Source organism: Betta splendens, chromosome 14 (assembly GCF_900634795.4).
Source record: "Betta splendens chromosome 14, fBetSpl5.4, whole genome shotgun sequence".
In the NCBI taxonomy this organism is placed as follows: domain Eukaryota; kingdom Metazoa; phylum Chordata; class Actinopteri; order Anabantiformes; family Osphronemidae; genus Betta; species Betta splendens.
The window spans coordinates 7,303,040-7,322,575 of record NC_040894.2 but is presented as its reverse complement, the minus strand read 5'-3'; the positions used below and the strand labels follow the sequence as shown (position 1 = coordinate 7,322,575).

Below are 19,536 nucleotides of genomic sequence, written 5' to 3'. Positions count from 1 at the left end.
GACGCGTTTTTGTATTAACTAATAGTCATGATAGTTTGACGTTTTAAAGCCATATCCATGAACGACTGTAATGACATTTCCGGTTAGTGTTTCCAAAATTAAAGCCGACCAAGTGTGTGAGTTTAATTTGTTTTAAGTTGGATCTGTCAATTTAAATGGTCTGGTAAAAAATGTATATTATATAAAATAAATGGAAAATAACCTACATATTAATGACGCATTGGCTGTAATTAGGAAATGAGAGGTGCGTATTTATGGTGTAGTACCACTTTATACCACCGGGAGGCATTAAACCACAGGCATTTCAAATCATTGACCATGATCCGGACTAAAATAACTGATGGTTTAAGAATAAATCAAAATTTAATAATATGACAATTAGTATTGAAATTCACTACTGAACTTTGTATACACAATATAGTATGGTTACAAAGACAAACGTAGTCAGTGCATATATCTGGCAAAAACTGAACATACAGTAAATACAAGAAAAGAAACAAGAAAAGACATTGCTGATTGATCAGTGAAAAATTTGGGTTTAACCGCAGTAAGAAATTACAATAAATTACAAAATAATACTTTTTAAATACACTATAGTTATCAATCGTGATTATAAATGTTTTTTTGTTTTTTTTACGCATTATGTAAAGTTACAATGGATTGATTCGAAGTTTTTTTGTTGTTTGTTTCTTTTGCCAATTGTATTGAGTTTTAAAATATTTAAACTTGTGCCGAGTTTTAATCAAACAAATAGCCCACAGCTTCTCTGAAGCATTCTCTCTCATTCAGTTCAACCTTAGAATGCATTTTACATACGTATACGTTGTGTGGATTTTATTACTTTCTTACTGATTTGACTGTCACTTCCCAAGTTTTATTTAAGTACCATGGTACAGCGATATCAAGAGAGGTTCCTCCTGAGATTAGAAGAATAAGGCTTATATTTCCCACTCATGGCTCAAGTAACATGCATATAAGACATACAGTACAGTAGCACATGCAGGTTATGCAGAGAAGTGCAGCAGTGTAATACAGTACATCACCTCATCAGTTGTTAATAAACTTTCTGCAAAGCGCTCTACACAGTAACAAGGACTCTGTATAATACTGTAAATAGAAATGCCATCATAGTTTGACTGAAAGGTTCCTACTCTTCCTGCTACCAGCATTTTCCTGCTGCCCTACAAATGTCCACATGGACGCTGTTAAGCTTCCAATACAAACACAGGCAGCGTGAAACCTTTATTCGGCCCTACTGCACAGTAAACAGCGCAGATGAGAAGGTCTATTCAGCCTTACAGACAGCATGAGGCACAGTCACCCTGGACAAAGTTTACCCTACGGGAGATACTTTTTGCTCTCTCCAGGGAAGGGAAAATCTGGCGCCCGGTTGAAGTGTCCAGTGAGGAAGATGCCCACCGTGCCGACGATGAAGAGAAGAATGGCGGCCCAGAAACACACCTTGTCGACCATCTTCCCAATCAGTACCCAGCTTTCAACCTCCTTTATTTGAAAGAAAGGATATTGATAAAAGAAGGAAATTAAAGGGAAACACACTAAAAATATAATTAGCATTGCTGTGGCTAAACAAAACTCACAGATCCAATGTTATTTTGTTGTCTTGTACTATCAGCAATGAAGTTGCAGGCATCCACACACTGCTTGATCTCAGGAGCAGCTTGGCCCAAGCTCTTATAGAGGTTGGCTGTGCTGCTTATGTCTATGCTATCCACTAGGGGGAAAGAAGACGCTGACGGTTACACAACAATGCAAGGCTAGACACTAGCATCTCTAATAGTGACTATGTAGCCTGGATGAACTTAATGTCCCACCAATGGATCTGGTGAGGCCGTGCCGCTCTCGTTGCTTGTCGAACATCATTTCACTGCGAGGCTGCTTCAGCACGTACTCCTCTGCCCTCTGCATGAGGCCGAAGGAGCTGCGGCGCCTGTCCTTCACCCCGTTGACCTCTGTCGTCACCTCGCTGTCGTCCACCAGCGGGGACATGCCCAGGAAGCGAGGCACCATTTCTAAAAACACCTGTTGGTCAGAAAACGGATGGTTCACGCGGACGAGTTCTTGAGGGGTTGCTGCTGCGTGCGTGGACTCACGTGCTTCATGGTTTGGGACATTGTGTGGGTGCTGGGTCGGCGCAGGGACAGGTTCAGCACCACGATCTGGTTCGTGGCGATCAGAGTAGTGACGCTCATGACAAAGATCAGGTACCTGAGGACAAGCCAGAGAGGCAGCACGCGTGTGAGTGCAAACCGAAGGCCGATGCAAAGCGGAAGCAGGCGCGCACGCAGATGACTCACTTGCCGATGAGCGGAACAGAGAGCGACGTCTCTGGGACCTTCTGAGCGATGAGAAAGAGGAAGACGGTCTGAGCCAGCAAGACCGAAATGGACACAGTCAACTTTTGACCCCCGGCTGTGAAAGAGGCGTCACCAAATGCATAGAAATCAGCTAATATACAGTATATGCACCAAACACCTGCGTTACTGTACCACTGACCTTGTGCAGGGAGGAAATAGGCCAGCACGACCAAGGAGGAGATAAGGGAGCAGGGCAGGATGATGTTGATGACGTAGAACAGCGGTTTCCGTTGGATGATCAGGTTGAACATGATCTCCTGGTACTCCAGGTCGTCTGGCGTGTACCGTTTGTTGAGCAGCTTCCTACCGGGGCGATGGACAATGGCCCACTCGCCGTTGTCTGAGGGGTGAAAGCCTAATGAGCTGGGGAGGAACGCTGTACTGGGAATTATGGGGTTTCATGTGAACCGTACGGGTACCTGTGAACGCTGCAGGGTCGATCTCCACCCACTCTATAGCGTCGCCTTTGTCATCGAGAGTCAGGATGAGGTCCACTTCGTTGGCACTGTACGTCTGTGATCTAGCATCATTGCAGCAAAGTCAAAATGAGGCAGACGTATGATATATGGTACACTTTCAATGAAAATACAGCTGTAGCACACCTGAAGGCCAGTGTGCAGTTCTGATAATCAAAGGGGAAGTAGGTGATTTCGATAGCACATGTGCTGCGATAGATGGCAGGAGGAAGCCAGTACATCCAGCCGTTGCTGCTGATCAGCACGTTGGCGTAATAGGCCACGTCGAACTTGCCATCGATGCTGCAAGAGACGATAAAAACACAGTGAGTTGGCAACAGATCCTCTTCAACCCCCCTATGAAACCATAAGAACTGAAAACAACGTGGGATGTCTTACTTGTTCTCAAGGACGATGTCTGGAAGCCACACGGTGCTGCAGGGAACGCGGATGATGGAAATGCCGTAGTAGTCCGATTGGTTCCAAGCCAGGCGATAGTCCAGCCACTGCTGCGGATGACATGTTAGAAAAAGGTCAGCGAATCGCCCTCATGAAACCTGCACAGGAAGATTTAGTCAAAAAACTTACAATTTCAATCCACACATTGGTCGTGAGAGTCTCCTCCTTTTCGTTCTGTGGTGGAAATAACAGGCATCAGTCATTATGGTAATGACTAGAAAATGCTGACTCAGTAGAAACAGGGATGAACAAAGTCATGATTAATATTACTGTCATGCCGTATGTTTGCTCCATAGAGCATTTGTATTTCCTGACAGCCTGATCACTGCTCACCAGAGAGATCAGGTTCGTTAGGGTGAGCTTGATCTGGACCGTCAACTTGTCTTCAGGGTGAACCACTGGCCGGGTGTTCTTGTTGTACTTTTTGAACAAGTCACCGATCAGCTTTGATTCCTCGTTGCCCTGCACTGCACAGACAGAGAGAGAAGGAAACATGTGAAGCAGCCGTGTGTACGCATGAATAATAAATCAGTCCGATTGGTTAGAAAGTTTGTTTGAATTGCAATATCATATCATATCATATCATATCATATCATATCATATCATATCATATCATATCATATCATATCATATCATATCATATCATATCATATCATATCATATCATATCATATCATATCATATCATATCATATCATATCATCACAAATGTGTTTTTTTTTTGTTTTCCAGCTCTAACTTGATCTACATGAAGTCAGGATTGATGCTGTGAAATTTAAAATGCATCCTGATGATTTTATTCTTCAGGAGCGACTAGAAACGCTGCAGTACAGTATTGTATAGAGCCAGAGGTTATTTCCCACCCTCAACGTTTTTCTCCCAGCTGTCACTCAGCATAGCTCCGATTACACGGCAGCTGGGAAACTCTAAACTAGGACTTTAATTTACACCCAGGTCATCTACGATAATCATCACTGGGGACTGGAGACAGGTGAGTGTTGTTAAATAATACAGTGGACACATACTGTAGGAGCAGGCGCAGTCACTGGCCTGTGTTTTGAGTTTGCTTCACCATCGAGGAAATCAGCCTGATGAATAATTTACTGTGTGTATTCATTTACATAAGCTGATGAGGTACCTGTACTGAGGACAGTGGTGTCACTCGGCCTTGACGCGGCCACAGAAGCTGCCTGACTCCTGTACAGTACTTCCAAATGCATTTAAGTCAGCAGACTCAGAATATCAATATGTGGACACAAAGTACACATCGTGTTTGTTGTGACCCGGCGCTTTGACCGGGTCACTTCCTTCAGCTGCCATTTAATCTTGCTCTGGCAGACAGACAGGGCAATGATAGCGTGGGGGGGGGCAGATGCTGCACGGCGCCACTCACAGAGCAATACTATACACCTCAGCTAGTAAATAGGAAGTGTAACTGGGAAAATATTTAGTTGTGACAACTTCAAAAAGTGTTTCATTAATATATATAAATACAGCTGACGCTTCATTTGTATAAACCCCAAACTCTTGAATCGGAAGCGTTTCATGTGGTCTGATACTGTCAGGTTGACACTGTTAGTCTTCTAAGGCACAGTATAAGGTATAAATGGCTCAGTAAAGCCAGGCTGGGGTGCAAAAGCTGCAAAATAAACAAATAGACCAAAGAAATGCATGACTGTGGAGTAGATTTTAGTCTCAATGCTGGCACCTCATTATGACACCGGTTCTGGAACACATCACTCCGTCAACATCGGCACCAGTGATTAAAGACAAACTTAAAGCTGCTGTATATGATCAGAGACAAAGCTCAGGTTGGTCTGTGGGGTTTGTTCAAAAACAGGTCCTTCAATAACAATAACTTTCTTTATACATTTTCAGACTTGTCAGCAAAGCAAAGACAAAAATCGAATCAATCCATTGTAACTTTACATAATGAGTAAACACTCATCCCAGGGTGTCACCTGTCACGAACCCACCGCCGTCCTCGCCTTTCATAAATATTTCACAGATCAACAGATCCTTTACATAGTTCCGTGTGCTCAGCCTTTGAGATGCTTTCAGAAGGAGGACTATGAGGTGTTTTCTAGTGTGTGGATTAGCGTAGTCGGAGTTTTACTGCTAGTTTTCTGCCTGAACACTGTCTGCAGATGACAGACAGCGGATTATTTTCATAGGAAGCCATTCAGCCCCGTCGCTGAGGATGTGCCAAACGTTCACAACTGCGCCACTTACCCTGAACCATTAAAGCCCAGAGAACAGATCCAGCTCCCAAAAGGATCCAAAGACGTCCCGCCGTCATGTTCCGAGGCCTCTTTACTGCACAGCTTTATTTGAATAAAATGCTTGACGGTGCGACGGCGAGGGCGAAGGCAGGGGAGAAGAACCCTAAATCCCCCCCACATCTATTCCCTTGACTGTCTCCCACCCGGCTGTTGCTGTCCATGGCTCAGATTACACAGCAGCTGGGAATCTCTAAACCAGCACTTGGAGTCATATCCCGGTCAACAACAATAATCATCATCATGATTATTAAACAGCTACGCGCGGTGACGCTAGTTCAGTTGGGAAATTGGAAACCTCATCTTGTTACATACCACCACTGTCACTTCTGTCATTAGAGATTGTAGACAGAGATGCATGGATTAAACATCAGCGGCAGAACTGCGGGAAAGAGGCAGACAATAAACCATGAGCAGACGCTGATCGGCTCTAGTCAGGCCAGAATGTTTTACTCCTTTAAATCCAGAGGCTAAATTTGCTATTATAATTAGTAGTGTGAGTAATATTAGTAGGGTCACTCTGCAGCGTCAAGGGCAACAGACCGAACCATGTGGGTATGGGATGTACTTCTAAATATACAGTTCGCCAAACAGAGATGAGCTTCTTTAAGGTAACTGGAGCCTCCAGAACCCAGATTATGTGTCTTACGGTCAGTCAGAGACACAAGAAGGGCTGAACCTGTCCAGCTCCCCACCTAAGGCATCCCCTTCAAGCAGAGCTGAGATGATTTTTTAAAATATACTTCAATATTCTGATCTGGGCACATTTTGCACCAATAGGACAAATCATAGTTAAATGCAGTTGAACTGTAATAAATCTACCAATATGCAGAGTGCTGTGTGTTATCAAACCCCCCCACTAAGCAGTGAATGCCTCTGCTTCCCCTTTATTCCCGCTCCTCCACGGCTGCAGTAAGTCCTGTTAATACGCACACATGAGGTTTGGCTGCAGTGTGAAGTTCAATGTCCGCTCACCTCCCCCACAGTGGCAGCAACAGTGGGAAACCACTGGGAACCAATCACCAGGTTTACCACCTCTGATAGTGATAATTATGGGTCTGGATGTGCTACGTCATTCTTCCAGTTTCACTGTAATCTCACATTTCAAGTATTACATGTAACAAACAAGTCAATATCAATTAATTTCACTCCATCCATTACGTATATATTTAGATATGATGTTATAAACTATATATTTAACATGGGTCAACGCAGCCTAATACAGCGTTGTTTTGTTTTTACAAGTGAACCTGATTTGTTTACCAGGTGGTCACGACCTTAACAAAGTGCTACAGATAATGGTGGGGGTGTTAAGGTTTTTTGTGAATTACTGTAAAGAGGGAATAAAGTGAGAAAATGAGAGAGGTGGGGGCTGGGAGGGGGAGCAAGGCTTTATGGGCCAAACAGATATATAACTCATATTAGTGTATGCATTCACATGTACATGTGGCAGCTGGGTTGAGATGATGGGGGTCACTGGAGTACAAGCTGCATTATCAGCAATTAGCTGCACCTGATCTCTGAACCCTCCGATTGAGCAACAACGCAGGCCGAGCTCTGGAATCGGTTCAAACAGGGAACGCTAGGGATTCCTGGCGTGACCATGGCTAACAACAGGTCCTGTACGAGATTTTGGGGAGGAGTATGAAAGATCAGAAACCTCAGGGACCGAGGGGCGGGGGGTCAAGAACAGGGGTCTGTGAGTAATTGTGGTGACAGGCAGTGCAAGGGGACCAGGACTCATGTGAGGCACAGAGGAATTACAAAATAAAAGACTCACAGAAGGCAGAGAGACTGGGAGGCCCACCGCTGGACTTCAGCATGGGGATAAAGAGCAAGGCTGCCGCCGCCATCCTGGTGCTGCTGGTGTTCCTGGGATCCCTGTGGCTCCGTGAGTATCTCGGTTTCTGGTACAGTAAGAGTCAAGATTAAACCGTGATGGTTAATTCAGCATTTAGGCCCAGAGGAAGCAAAGCAGCCGTTGATTGTACTGTTCGTGTGCAGCGCTGTGTGTTGACCTTAATCAGCCTAAAACAGCCACAGACTCACAGGGCTTGATTGTTTTCACGAGTCAGCGGCGCTCGCGCGCGCTTCCACACTGTTTGCAAAGTTTGGACCCATTATCTTCAGCTTCGTTTGCTCCTTTTTGACACGTTTATCTAACGCCGTCGCTGACCTTCGCTGTGAATGATTGAATGACTTGCACAACCGGAGCGATTCCGAGGCGCTCGCTCGCTCGTTCGTCCGTCCGCGAGTGGCTCCTTTTGCGCCATTAGTCTATACAATCCCGTGTGGAATGCATAGGCTTAAGATCAGGAATGTGTCACATGGTGGCAGTTGCTGCAGAATCAAGTATGGTGGTTGCACGACACGACAGGACCCGAAATCATTCAATAAACACCATCACAACGTCAATAGGAATAAGATCACTTCAATCAATTTTTCAGATTCTTTATTATATTATAACTTTTGTTTCAATGTCTTCCAGCAGAGGGGGGGTTGGATTATCACTGGGATGCTTGTTTAAAAGGTTATAATCAGGTGAACAAGGTAAGGAGAACAAAGTGAATCAGTTGTTACTTCTCCTCTGGGGCCGATTTGCTGAATTCAATTACTTCTGGTTTCTCCGTTCCTTTGTTTCGCCGCTTGCCCCCCACCCCCACCCCCAAACGCACATCCACCCCTCCCCTCCTTACGCTCTCAGCTTCACCAGCTGTCCAACACGAGCGCTGCTGTTGAGGATGAGGCCCCGCCGGTCCTCAAGACGTGTCCGGGTCAGAGCTTCCAGGTGTCCCTGCTGCTCTCCCACCTGCTGGCTTCGCCGGCCTACGCGTCCGACGTGCTGCTTCAGCCCTATCTGTCCAGCTGGGACGAGCTCGTGAAGTATGAGTCAGATGAATCACTAACGGAGATTAGAAAAACATGTCGTTTACGGCCTCTGTTATAGTAGGTGACTCTGCCCTGTTCTGCGTTACTCCCTCAGGTTTATGGATGCCCTGGGTCCAATGGTGGGACTGATATCAAAAGAGATAGAGAGTAAGACCTCCATCATCCGCCAGCTGGCTTTGTTACCGGAAAACGACCCCGAAGCAGAAGTGGGCCCAGGTATGAACTCTGGGAAAAACGAGGCCTCGCGGGACACGGGTGCCTATCACTCGGTGCGCTCCATGATCAGGGTGGAGCTGGAGCGAGGCGTGGTGAACTTCCACCACCAGACGGACTCCGGGTGCCGCACCCTGCTGCGCCTGCACCGGGCCCTGCTGTGGCTGAAGCTCTTCCTGGAGAAGCTGGCGGAGGCGCCGGCGGCCGGCCGGTTCCGGAGCCCGTCGGAGCTGTGCCGCGAGGCCTACCAGAGCACCCTGGCGCAGCACCACACCTGGTTCGTGCGCAGGGCCGCCGAGCTGGCCTTCATCGCCATGCCGGAGCGGGCCCTGTTCTACAGGCTGGTGTGCGTGCAGGGCCAGGACGGCCTGAGCGCCGTGCTCAGCCGAGTGGCTCGGGCCATTGGGGAGGTTTATGACAGGACGCAAGCAGCGCTGGAGGAACATGCCATGCTGGACCTGCCTTAGAGCGGACTCGCGCTGGACATTCGCTTTCCACAGCATTTACATCACATTCTGAGCCCCTGCACAAAAGCTCAGGACTAGGGTACAGTATGTGCGTGAGCATCCATATCAGTTTTAAATGAGAATATATTAGAGATTAAAGGTTTGTTGTTATAAATAGACCTGACCTGAGGAATGTGAAGCAGTTGTAGATAAGATTATAATTTACCCAGTGGGTGTGTATTGGTAATAATGTATTTGTACAGTGACACGGACGCTGGGCCTTCACTTGATCAGAGTATTTTTAACCCACAAATGCCTCTAATGCGACATAATCCCCGCCTCCTTTCCTCCTTTCCTTTTCCTGCACTATGTGCTCTGTGTTTCTGAGGAGGAGACAGATAAAAGAGGGATAAGTATAGACCCTGAAGCCACAGAGCGAGCAGGACAAAGGAGCAGGGTAAAGGAAGTGCACTTCAGCTGTAATCCCCTCACACGGGTGGCACCAGACCTTCGAAGGACCTCCAATGGAGGAAAAAGCCCAGGATTCACCTGCTTTTAGTCTTGGGTAGTTCGGTTTGTGTGGAATGGCTGCATTTAGTGGTAGGCGTGCACGCATCCAAATTGCTTGTATTATTGTAAGCGCTGCACACAATCATAGACAGATACATCTGACAGCTGTTCACACTCATCAGCTGTTTTGTACAGGAATTCAAGTTTTTAGTAGCATGTGTTCAAATGCCACCAGCCACATCTGCTGTAGCCTGCGAGGATTATGGTGAATGGGATTACATTAGTTTATGCTCACCTGATGCTGCTTTATAAATTGTCTGGCTTCTCATTCTGTTCCCTAATGAGCCGTGAAGACATTTTTCATACAGGCATTAAAGTCCTTCATTCTTAATCCTAATGTCTGTTCAGTGAATAATAAACGTCCTCCCAGAGAACGTCACACACCAAAGGAAAAATCCCAGAGAGGCAGAGGCAAAGACAAACTTTTTTAAATGACATTTATTTATTTCTCTATCTCGTTTTGCAGGAAACATGAGCAAAATATACATAGAGTAAGAGCAGAAAAATGAAGTTTCAGAATAGATAGTCATCCTTTTGGTCAAAGGAGGGAAGGTTTGTTGGAAATGTTTTTAATTTAAAGCATGAATAGTCGACTCGGTCTCTGATTTGGGTTCTGTGGTTCTGAAGCCATCCTGAATGTTTTGAACAGCTCATTTCAATGTATTTACAACCTCTTCAGTTTGCTTGTGATGCTTGTGTCTCAGTTTTGACACTAAGACGTCAGACAGCACTCAAAAAGGTGGCAGACCACGCAGAATTAAAACAAAACCACTTTCAACCAAACTGTTGCCTAAATCATCAAAACCTACCAGGTAGCACCCATTGTGTTTCTGTCCTGAATATCAATAAAAATACTCTTCTATAAACAAAGCATGGTGTTTGTATTGTTCCATACTGGCAAAATGCACATAATGCAGTATTTTTATACCAGCCTTTCCAATAAATAAATCATACAGCCACAAAAACAGACAAAAATAACCTATATTGCTTTTTGGGACTTCTCCTAATCATCACAGAAACAAGTGTGATAATGGAGTTAGAAGGGAAAAGGATTCTGTGACGCTGGGGAACAGCGAGGTCTGTCCACCAGGAGGCACTGTTACGTTAGTGAAACTGTTCCCTTTGTGCGTATTGTTATTATAATAATTATTATATAAGAGTAAGACTTTTAATAGCACAGGCTGCGCTTTCCTGCTTGGGTCCGACAGTACCTCAGAATAACACAAATAAATACAAGCTAAACTGCCACAAAGGTCTTTGGTTGAAGAAGAAATATTTTGCACATGCACAAAAGTCAATGTCGAATTGTAAGATGAAGCGAACATTTTCTTCGTTTAGCTGTGACTTAAAAGGGCATCGCTTATAATAATGATCAGGAGAAGTAGAATGGAATTAAAAGTAAGAAATGAAGGAACCTGAAGACGCTGAATCAAGTGTGACGCAAGGGGGCGGAGCAATAAAGTAGGGTAAAGAGGTTCAGCGTGCCTGCTGTGGATTACCAGATTAAGAGGTTACCGTGAAATTAAGTAACTGTTGTAGGAAAGCCAGAGGAGAAATATGTGTGACACAAAGTAAGTATGAAGCTCGGAGTAATGTTAGGGCACATCGTTTTTTTTATTTACTTTCTGTCTTTCTCTCTCTCTCTCCTTCCTTCCTTCCTTCCTTCCTTCCTTCCTTCCTTCCTTCCTTCCTTCCTTCCTTCCTTCTTCTTCAGACCTCTGTGACATATTTGTGAGCATACTGGGAAACACAAAGTGAGAGTTGAGGCAGATCTTATGTGAAAGAGCAGATGCTCATGTTCCACATTTGCTTCAGTTACATGGCAGGAGTACAATCGCATTGCCACAGTCTTGAGGCCGTTCCAAGGTAATGCTCGTGAGTTTAAAAGTGTGACTACACCGACTTCTGCAGCCAATATTTCTGGGTAGTTCTTAATTTTGTGGTCTGATACTGTGCTACAGTATGTAAACCTGGCCAAACTTGTTATTTGATTGATGATTCTAGTTTTCATGTTTATATAAAGGGAAAACACTGCAACAACAACGGGAACATTTCTGTTTTCCTAATTTCCTACAAGTCTAAAAGACAAAAATCTGATGAACTAACAACTCACCTAATCTAGACTCTAGTCACCTCTCAAAGCACCTGTAAACTACACATTTCCTGGATTGGGAAATTTGGACGGTAATGATGAGTATTATATGAATAAATTAACATGAACAAACTCAAATGTTCTACATCCATCTCATCCCAATCTGTATATACATCAATTAATTCATCTTCCACAAAAAAGAGAAAACACACATGCGCACACACACTGCCAGTGCAAATCAATACAAAATATGACATTGGCATCTATCGCTGATGTATATGACATAGATGCAAAACGCTCAAACATCTCATATTTAAAGTTGTGAAAAATTGGGATGTGGGAAATTGTCTATAAGAGTAAAATAAAATGGATTAGTAGTAAATTCTGGGGGATAAATCAATTTTTAACTTAAAATCATTTCAAAAGTATGACTGATTTCCTGTTTCCTGTCATACTGTAGTTCATTTGGCATCATCATTTTGACCATTCCCAGCTACCCAATCATCTATTGACCAACCCGTGTCAACATCTAGTGCTATAAAACTGTTCATGTTACTACCTGAAGAATGGACTAACGCAGCCATAACATATGCCATGTAATGAATATTGCACATTGCATGCAACTTCCCGACCTACAGGATGAGATGGGAGCCGTCAAAGGAACACACACACACACACACACACACACACACACACACACACACACACACACACACACACACACACACACACACACACACACACACACACACACGCTTAAAGGTTTGACCTCAAATGTGACTCCCCCTTTTTTGGAAATAGCTACCTCAATAAACCTAATTTTGTTGTGTGTGAGGTTTGAGACGTCACTGATGGGTCCCTCCTGGTGGTCAGTATATCACACTTAGTGGAGAGGTGGAGCACGAGGGCCTGCTGCGCTTGGAGAACACTAAAGACGATACAAACATGCAAAATGGCTTCATTTCTGCATCCATCCATCAAGATATATGTGGGTCTCTTGGATTATTCTTTTAAGTGCAACAAAATAGACAGACTAATATATAGTTATGATACCATATAAATATCGGATATACACATTTTGTATTTGTAATTTGTGTATATTCATATATGGAGGAGTCCTCTATAAGGAGGCAGCTGAAGGGGAGCAGCAATAAAGTGGTAATGTTGCTGATCCTTGCAAACTCTGACAACACTTTCATATCCTTTTATATCCTCTAGTTGTGTCATGCAGTATAAATAGATTTCACCTCAAACTAATTTACAGAAAAGAATTTTCCCCAAAGCTCACAGATAGAAGTAATGACAGGATTATCACCCTTTTGTTCTTGTCTTATCTTTCAACCTAGCCGGACAATGTCCCGATACACGGGGGTTGTAAACAGGTCTAGCAAAGGGTGGGAATACTGCAATTTCTTTCTGTGTGCAATGTGCAATGCCGCAGAGAATGAAGAAAGGAGCGTTCAGGAGAGGTCAAAAGGTCAACCTAGGCTTTGTCTGAGTTGATTCTCAGCTTGAAAGACACTCTTCCCGCAAACTTGTCCCTTTCGCTTCCAGTGGGAATGTTGTTGGCGTTGATCTTGCACTCGATATTGACGTCTTCGTTGAGAGTGATGTTGAGGAACTTGACGGCCACCAGAGGCTGAGAGTAGTTCACCTGCAGGAGAACAGAGCCAGCAGAGCGGTTCAGCACGCGAACGGGTGTTTTCTGTCTCCCCGTTCACAAACCCAATCAACAGCCAGTCTTACCTGAGCTTTCTTGCCATAGTAAGGGTAATACATAAGATTGAAGGTCCCATTTGGAGGGAAGTACGCCAACTGTCCAATTTTGTCAGTGTCTTCTCTCTGAAGGGGTGAAAACATCTTCCTGAATAATCACTTCATACATGGAGACATGGAGCTTTTCCCAGCAGTCTGTTTAATACCAATAAAGCCTCATCATCTGCACATATAACTACGCAACACTACAGTACCTCTACACATATACGACATTCTGTCTGGTCTTACCCATTCATCTTTGCCAACTTTGTATCTCTGAGAACATGCATGTGAAAGGAACACAGCAGAAGAAGGAGGGGACCGGTAACATACAGAAGTGGTGTGAATGACAACACAGAGATGGCTGTTGAATCAATACATGCACATGCATGAAAAGAAGACGGAGGGAGTGACAGGAAGAACAGTATATTGCAGATGAGAGAGAGGCCAACAGCTATGAATGGGCTGAACTCCAGTGTTACGTTAAGCCCCTCATTGGGAAAGACAAAAAGGGATTACCTTCGCACCACAGGTGACATATGGAGCCTGTCCATTATTTCCTGGCAGCATCCCAATCACCTGGTGAGAGAGAGCGAGACAACACATTTATTATGAAGACTGAATACAGTTTTAAACTTCTCTAACATAAGATAAAAAATATAAATGTCATAAAACACATAAACACAGGCCTATTATCTCAGTCAATCCATGTCTCCTAGCAACAGCATCCCTCTGCCTTTTTCATACCCGATTCAGCTTGATGATGATGCATGGTTTGCCTTCGCGGTATCCATAGTAACGGTCCGAGACTCCAGAGCATTGCTCCAGGATGGTGCGGTTGAACTGACAGGAGCGTTTCGGGTTGTTCTTCACCTCGCCGCTGTCTTCCTGCAGGAAGTACTTGTCTGGGGTGCAATGGTCGTTTCTCAGAGCCTGTGTGGTGTCGTTGTAGGCTGCAGAGGAGAGCAGTAACCGGGGGTTACGCTTATGTGATTTACTCAGCTACAACCCTGGTGAAAGGCAATCTTCTATCTGTCGACTGTCAGGTAGGTATCCGTTATTAGATAAAAACAGTTCATTGGGGATCAGTGGATAATCCACGGAGCTAAAGCTTTTTTTACCACTGATCGAGAGGCTAGAGCCAGACTTACGTGACAAAAAATTGTCCAGGATCTGAGTGTACAGGTCCCAGCTCTCAGTGTCCTGGGTCGCATAGACAATCTCAAAGGTCTCAGTTGCTTTGGGTCTAATCACCATGCCTGTGAGTGACAGAGACGCAGCAGGACATTCAGGACAATGACTGTGACCCGTGTTCCTGCCGTTCGTGTCATTAGCTACTGCACCTGGTGTGGCGAGTCTGTCCTGCCAGGTCGGTTTGTGATCGTCCAAGGTCTGCAGCATGACGTACATGGTGAGTGCGAACAGGCCAGCCAGGAAGATATAGAAGACTAGATAGAAGAGAAGAATAAGACCTGCAGAAGAAGAAAATGAGAGTGTGGGATCAATGCCATGAACTGTCTCATATGTACAGTAAGTGTGCAGCTCAACAGATGTTACAGGCCTGCAACAAAGTGGAACGTTTCCTGAGCTTGGCTCAGTATGTTCACATTCTGTATTGAGTTTTTACACCCACTCAGGTGGATTACAACAGACCTCAATGATGTCAGTCCTTCATGACGACCACAAAACCTGGATCTAGACCCAGACGTCAGAATGAATTATGTAAAAATGAAGTGACCACCCATTTTTTCACTAATGTTATTGACTGCATCCAATCCTTCTTTATCTAACAGCACAGATGTTGAACTGTGGCGACATTCCAGTGCACAGCTTTTCTTTTCATGCATTACTGTACGACTCAATTCACATCTGCAAAAGTCAGTGAGTACAGGCCATCCAATGACTGCTGTAACGTACAAAAAATGACTTATGGAATTAATTTGGTTGAAGGAAATGTTGCTGCTGAGCTGTAACCTGTGACTTTCTGGCCAGACACAGCAAGGTCAGTTAATCCAGTTGCAACATCTGTCTCGCCCTCTCTCTCCTAGTCCCACTCACACATGAACAGCTGTCCTTCAGATACTTGGTATATCATTAATGACATAACGTGAAGTTATTTATAGGTACTGATAGTGAAAACCTAATTTTATCTGCCCGTTATTGTTGCCTTTACTTCATTGTTGCATGCATCCACTTTACTGATGCACAGCTGTGGCCTATGTCCATGCCTGAACCAGACCTATTATAGCGTTGCCTTGTCCCAAAGCTGAAGGAGTGACGACTGAGGGGACACAGGGGGAGAGTGAGAAAAGATCCCTGCAGGCTGGATGCTAGACGTGTAACTAGATTATTTTTCTTGTTAATAAATGTGATTATAATAATTAATGGTTCAGAACTGATTGCCATGTCCCAGCCGGCATGTCTTTATGTTTGGATTTTTTGCCCCATAAACATGTCTGTCTATTCAATAATCAATAAGTCAATTTGCTTCAGCAGAGTTTATAGATTAAAACGTATATTTGCTTTTACATCTCACCACTCAAGTCAACTCAATGACACGTTCATTGGATGTTTCCCTCTTGAAGTAGCTGTTTGGGACCCATTTTCGGCATCCTCGCGTACATAGAGAGCAGCAAAACATGACACATCCCCCCACTTGAAGTCACAGCACCTGAGGCCAGGCTTGGGTAACAGCTGACCCTGTGCCTCCGCTGGATGGCCCCCAGTGTGAATCGCACTCGCTACGTCAGCAGACCCACTGCTGCATCTGCCTCCAGCAGCCGCGCTCAGAGAAATCCACAGCAAAATGTCAAGGAAAGGCTGCTCCACGGGGGCAGTCATGGCGGCTGACTGTGATGACTTGTGTAGGTTTATTTTTTTGATCCAATTATTCCTTGAAAAGTGAATGAATGGCTGAGTAGTATTTAGGTGAGCGTCTCATCCCTAGCGTGGAAAAACCCAAGCTGACTCATTAAAAATATACAGAGTCAGCCTCCAGGCCCCGTAACGAGCCGGCGGCGCTACGCTGAGTGAGGAATCAGAGACGAGATGTGACTGCAAAAAGTGTTTACGTGTTGTTCTGTGTCATCCGGAGGGGATGTTGTGCCCACACAAATATGACACCACCCAGGGGACGCTGGGCGCGTGCACGTGAATGCAGGGTCAAGCGAGCGGGCCCGGAGGCTTCCCCCCCGGCAGAGGGGGTGTCAGGTTTACAGGCCACGGCGCCGACGGACGGCGAGGCCGCTCTCTTTCACCGTGGTTCTGTTGGCAGATGGCAGTTGAAAGCGGGGAACAAAAGAAGGTTCTTTCTTCAGTGACGATGACAGGAGGTGTCTCATTTCATTCAGAATTAATTAGGACGGCATGCTGCTCAATTGCTTCATAAACAGACCTGTGAACTAAAAAGGAATCGGCGTGGAGCGACGATGTCAGCTCGTATATAGTGTGTAATCATGATTTTGTTCCGTTTCCTTTTGTTGTTTTGGGAAGTGGGAGGTCTCTATTTCACCAGAAGCAGTTGTTGACCACATTTGCCTGGTGTCAAATGGTGGCAACATAGCGTCTAAATTACAGGCCTGGGCTACTTTATCATTACAGCCCTTAATACAAAACAGGCCACACAAGGTGCTGTGTTTCATCCTCATTCATCCTCAAAGAGGCCTTTGATGTGATGCTCTGAGTGTGCATCACTTTAACTAAAAGTTCAGATGATAAATTAGCCTGATAAAGACGATTTTCCATTTGAGTGCTAAGAAACATTGGTAAAGTAAATAGATCAATAGACTGTGGATAAAACCGTGCCATCAAACATGTGAATGTAGAGGTACAGTACAAATAACGCACGCATGAATGAGGAAGACCTAGATGCAGCAGAAATAGCCTAATTACCAAGCCTTAGAGAGCACAGCTTAAAAAGGCCACCAGACCCTAAAGCACCTGGGACACAGTGAGCTGGATTACGTTGAACACTGTGGGAGGATTCTAGCATCAAGTTACAGTCAGTGATTCCGAACTCCCCACCAACATGATGACGTCCAGTCACAGAGTATAATAACACAACCAGGAAAAGGAAAACAACGTCTAGCTTCAGGCCAACCACCAGCACTTCACTTGTGTTGCCATAAAGATAAAAAGACAAAAACTATCATGAGTGACGAAAAGTGGTTTACTTCGTAAGAACATCCTGGTTTGATACCTTCTCCACTGAGCCAGTGAAGGCATTACTTAAGGATTAAATCCCTCAGTGAGTTACACACACTGGGAGGGGCTGGGTTGGAGGTGATACAAATAGCATTTGGCCCTGGGCTTTGCCCAGATTAAAATGGTCCAATGTCATTAGAACAGAGCCATATGTGCCCTATCATTTCAAGAATCTTTGAAATGCTTGCAGGCCGGTTGTGTAGAAGAAAGGGAGAGCGTATAGCAATGCTTGTTTTAAATAGAGACATGGGACTGGACCTACAAGACAACATATGTGGGGTGATGATGAGGCTAGACATATTTAGACCAATAGCTACTCTACTTGAGCCACCTCCTTAGTAAAAAAGAAACTCTTATACAGCTGAATTCCAAACAACGCTAGTTGAAGCTGATGTGCACTTTGCGCAACAGTGGAATCTGTTCCAGCAGTGTTGCAGCAGGCTAACAAATTCAAATGCACAAATAGACCATATGCCTCCACCCCTTATGCTGAGCGCATTGCGCAGGCATAGCGGTGCCATAAATTAATAAATAAAGGAAGGAACGAGGCAGGAGGATTTTTTTTCCGCCGGCTTCTACGGGAGCGGTGCCGCATTCGGATTTCAGCACCAGCCTGTTGTGGACAGCGACCGTTTTATCGCCGCCCGAACACGGTGAGGAAATCGTCAGCTCAAACAACCACAGCCACATTATAACAACACATTATTATTAATTTGAAGTTCCTTGAAGATTCAGACAAGGCTTTGAAGCCGGAACACTGTGATTGCTGCATTGCTGTAGCCGGTTTGGATTGCACTCACCCCAGCTGCTCGCCGTCCTGCCCAGAAACTCCCTGGTCCTCGGGTTCCATATAAACTCCTTCCACTGGCCCTTTTCTCCATCCTTTGCCATTTTGTCATAAAAGTTCAGAGCTGTAGCAAAAGCGCCCTGATTTCTGCAAACGCCGGGTGGAAACAATTAGGCGGACAGCTGAGAGCGAGCGAGGAGGAGCGAGAGAGAGAGAGAGAGAGAGAGAGCGAGAGAGAGAGAGCGCTCCTGAACCACCGCCGCTACGGGAACAACAGGCAGTTAAAGAGGTCTGCCGCACACAAATGAATGGAAAATGAAGTCAAATCGCCACTGTAGCCTGGCTAACAAAAGGATGTGTAGAGGCAGCGGTCCCGGACTCAGCACAAACCTAGTGAGCGCCCTCCCCCCTGGCTCTGGTCTGCATGCCGCAGAGTTTTGATGAGTGGTGCAGAAATCCAGTGATACTGCGGTAAAGCACTCTCTCCGCCTCTCTCTACACGCCAACCACCCCCCACCTTTCCGTTTCAACCTCATGCTCTACCACCGGCACGACTGCTCCCGCCTCTTGTTCCCTCGACCGGCCAATCACCTGCGACACGTCGCGTCTCCTCACAAGGCGGACGCGTGAACGATAGCGCACCGGGCAAATGATGTGGTGGATGAGGGAGACCTTTATATTAGAGGCTTCAAGGCAAATACGGTTACGTAGAAAAAAGTCCATCTGGTATTTTAAAAAAAGTACATTTACATTTATTACCCTTTCTTACTCCACTGGGTGTTCATACTTATACTAATATTTTTAATTTATATGTTTAAATTTGCCAAAAAGCAACTACCACGACTAAATATATGCTGTAGTCTTGCATTTACTGTCATCATTTGCTAAACGTGTTACTAGAATAACAACCAATCCCACGGAAGCAACTGTTTTGAAGGCTGTTACATGTCTGCTGGGTCATTCGGTTCATGCGCTGTGTGTGAGGCAGCGGTGAAGGCAGCGCCCCCGCCTGGAC

The 19,536-nt window shown here is 45.1% G+C and overlaps 3 protein-coding genes across 5 annotated transcripts; 1 reads left to right on the top strand and 2 right to left on the bottom strand.

Annotated features, from left to right (window-relative positions):
• Nucleotides 1-338: 338 nt before the first annotated feature.
• On the bottom strand, nucleotides 339-5,737 carry chrne (cholinergic receptor, nicotinic, epsilon). The gene is made up of 12 exons (XM_029173800.3): nucleotides 5,520-5,737; nucleotides 3,623-3,756; nucleotides 3,419-3,463; nucleotides 3,230-3,339; nucleotides 2,978-3,133; nucleotides 2,795-2,895; nucleotides 2,515-2,715; nucleotides 2,316-2,430; nucleotides 2,112-2,226; nucleotides 1,833-2,040; nucleotides 1,599-1,732; nucleotides 339-1,503 (listed from the first exon to the last, which is right to left on the bottom strand). The coding sequence occupies exons 1-12, from the start codon at nucleotides 5,584-5,586 to the stop codon at nucleotides 1,339-1,341; spliced, it is 1,551 nt and encodes a 516-aa protein (XP_029029633.1). The 5' UTR covers nucleotides 5,587-5,737; the 3' UTR covers nucleotides 339-1,338.
• Nucleotides 5,738-5,882: 145 nt separating this feature from the next.
• On the top strand, nucleotides 5,883-12,530 carry gltpd2b (glycolipid transfer protein domain containing 2b). 2 transcript variants are annotated; one of them, XM_029173806.3, is made up of 4 exons: nucleotides 5,883-7,457; nucleotides 8,058-8,116; nucleotides 8,271-8,449; nucleotides 8,550-12,530. In XM_029173806.3, the coding sequence occupies exons 1-4, from the start codon at nucleotides 7,388-7,390 to the stop codon at nucleotides 9,133-9,135; spliced, it is 894 nt and encodes a 297-aa protein (XP_029029639.1). In that variant the 5' UTR covers nucleotides 5,883-7,387; the 3' UTR covers nucleotides 9,136-12,530. The 2 variants fall into 2 exon arrangements, with proteins under 2 accessions (XP_029029639.1, XP_029029638.1); XM_029173805.3 differs by having other exon boundaries at nucleotides 8,055-8,116.
• On the bottom strand, nucleotides 10,105-19,016 carry atp1b2b (ATPase Na+/K+ transporting subunit beta 2b). 2 transcript variants are annotated; one of them, XM_029173807.3, is made up of 7 exons: nucleotides 18,535-19,011; nucleotides 14,875-15,003; nucleotides 14,683-14,790; nucleotides 14,279-14,484; nucleotides 14,051-14,110; nucleotides 13,523-13,618; nucleotides 10,105-13,430 (listed from the first exon to the last, which is right to left on the bottom strand). In XM_029173807.3, the coding sequence occupies exons 1-7, from the start codon at nucleotides 18,623-18,625 to the stop codon at nucleotides 13,260-13,262; spliced, it is 861 nt and encodes a 286-aa protein (XP_029029640.1). In that variant the 5' UTR covers nucleotides 18,626-19,011; the 3' UTR covers nucleotides 10,105-13,259. The 2 variants fall into 2 exon arrangements, with proteins under 2 accessions (XP_029029640.1, XP_055370545.1); XM_055514570.1 differs by lacking the exons at nucleotides 10,105-13,430; nucleotides 13,523-13,618 and adding an exon at nucleotides 13,697-13,807 and having other exon boundaries at nucleotides 18,535-19,016.
• Between the last annotated feature and the right edge of the window lie 520 nt (nucleotides 19,017-19,536).

Coding starts and splice junctions, on each gene's coding strand:
- atp1b2b (XM_029173807.3), bottom strand. CDS start 18,625: ATGGCAAAGGATGGAGAAAAGGGCCAGTGGAAGGAGTTTATATGGAAC. Junction 14,485..14,682: donor CCTGGACAATTTTTTGTCAC/GTAAGTCTGGCT, acceptor TCTCCTCTGCAG/CCTACAACGACACCACACAG. Junction 13,431..13,522: donor ACTATGGCAAGAAAGCTCAG/GTAAGACTGGCT, acceptor GTTCTCCTGCAG/GTGAACTACTCTCAGCCTCT.
- gltpd2b (XM_029173805.3), top strand. CDS start 7,388: ATGGGGATAAAGAGCAAGGCTGCCGCCGCCATCCTGGTGCTGCTGGTG. Junction 8,117..8,270: donor GTTATAATCAGGTGAACAAG/GTAAGGAGAACA, acceptor TTACGCTCTCAG/CTTCACCAGCTGTCCAACAC. Junction 8,450..8,549: donor AGCTGGGACGAGCTCGTGAA/GTATGAGTCAGA, acceptor TTACTCCCTCAG/GTTTATGGATGCCCTGGGTC.
- chrne (XM_029173800.3), bottom strand. CDS start 5,586: ATGACGGCGGGACGTCTTTGGATCCTTTTGGGAGCTGGATCTGTTCTC. Junction 3,757..5,519: donor CTGGGCTTTAATGGTTCAGG/GTAAGTGGCGCA, acceptor CTGTCTGTGCAG/TGCAGGGCAACGAGGAATCA. Junction 2,431..2,514: donor CTATTTCCTCCCTGCACAAG/GTCAGTGGTACA, acceptor CCTCTTTCACAG/CCGGGGGTCAAAAGTTGACT.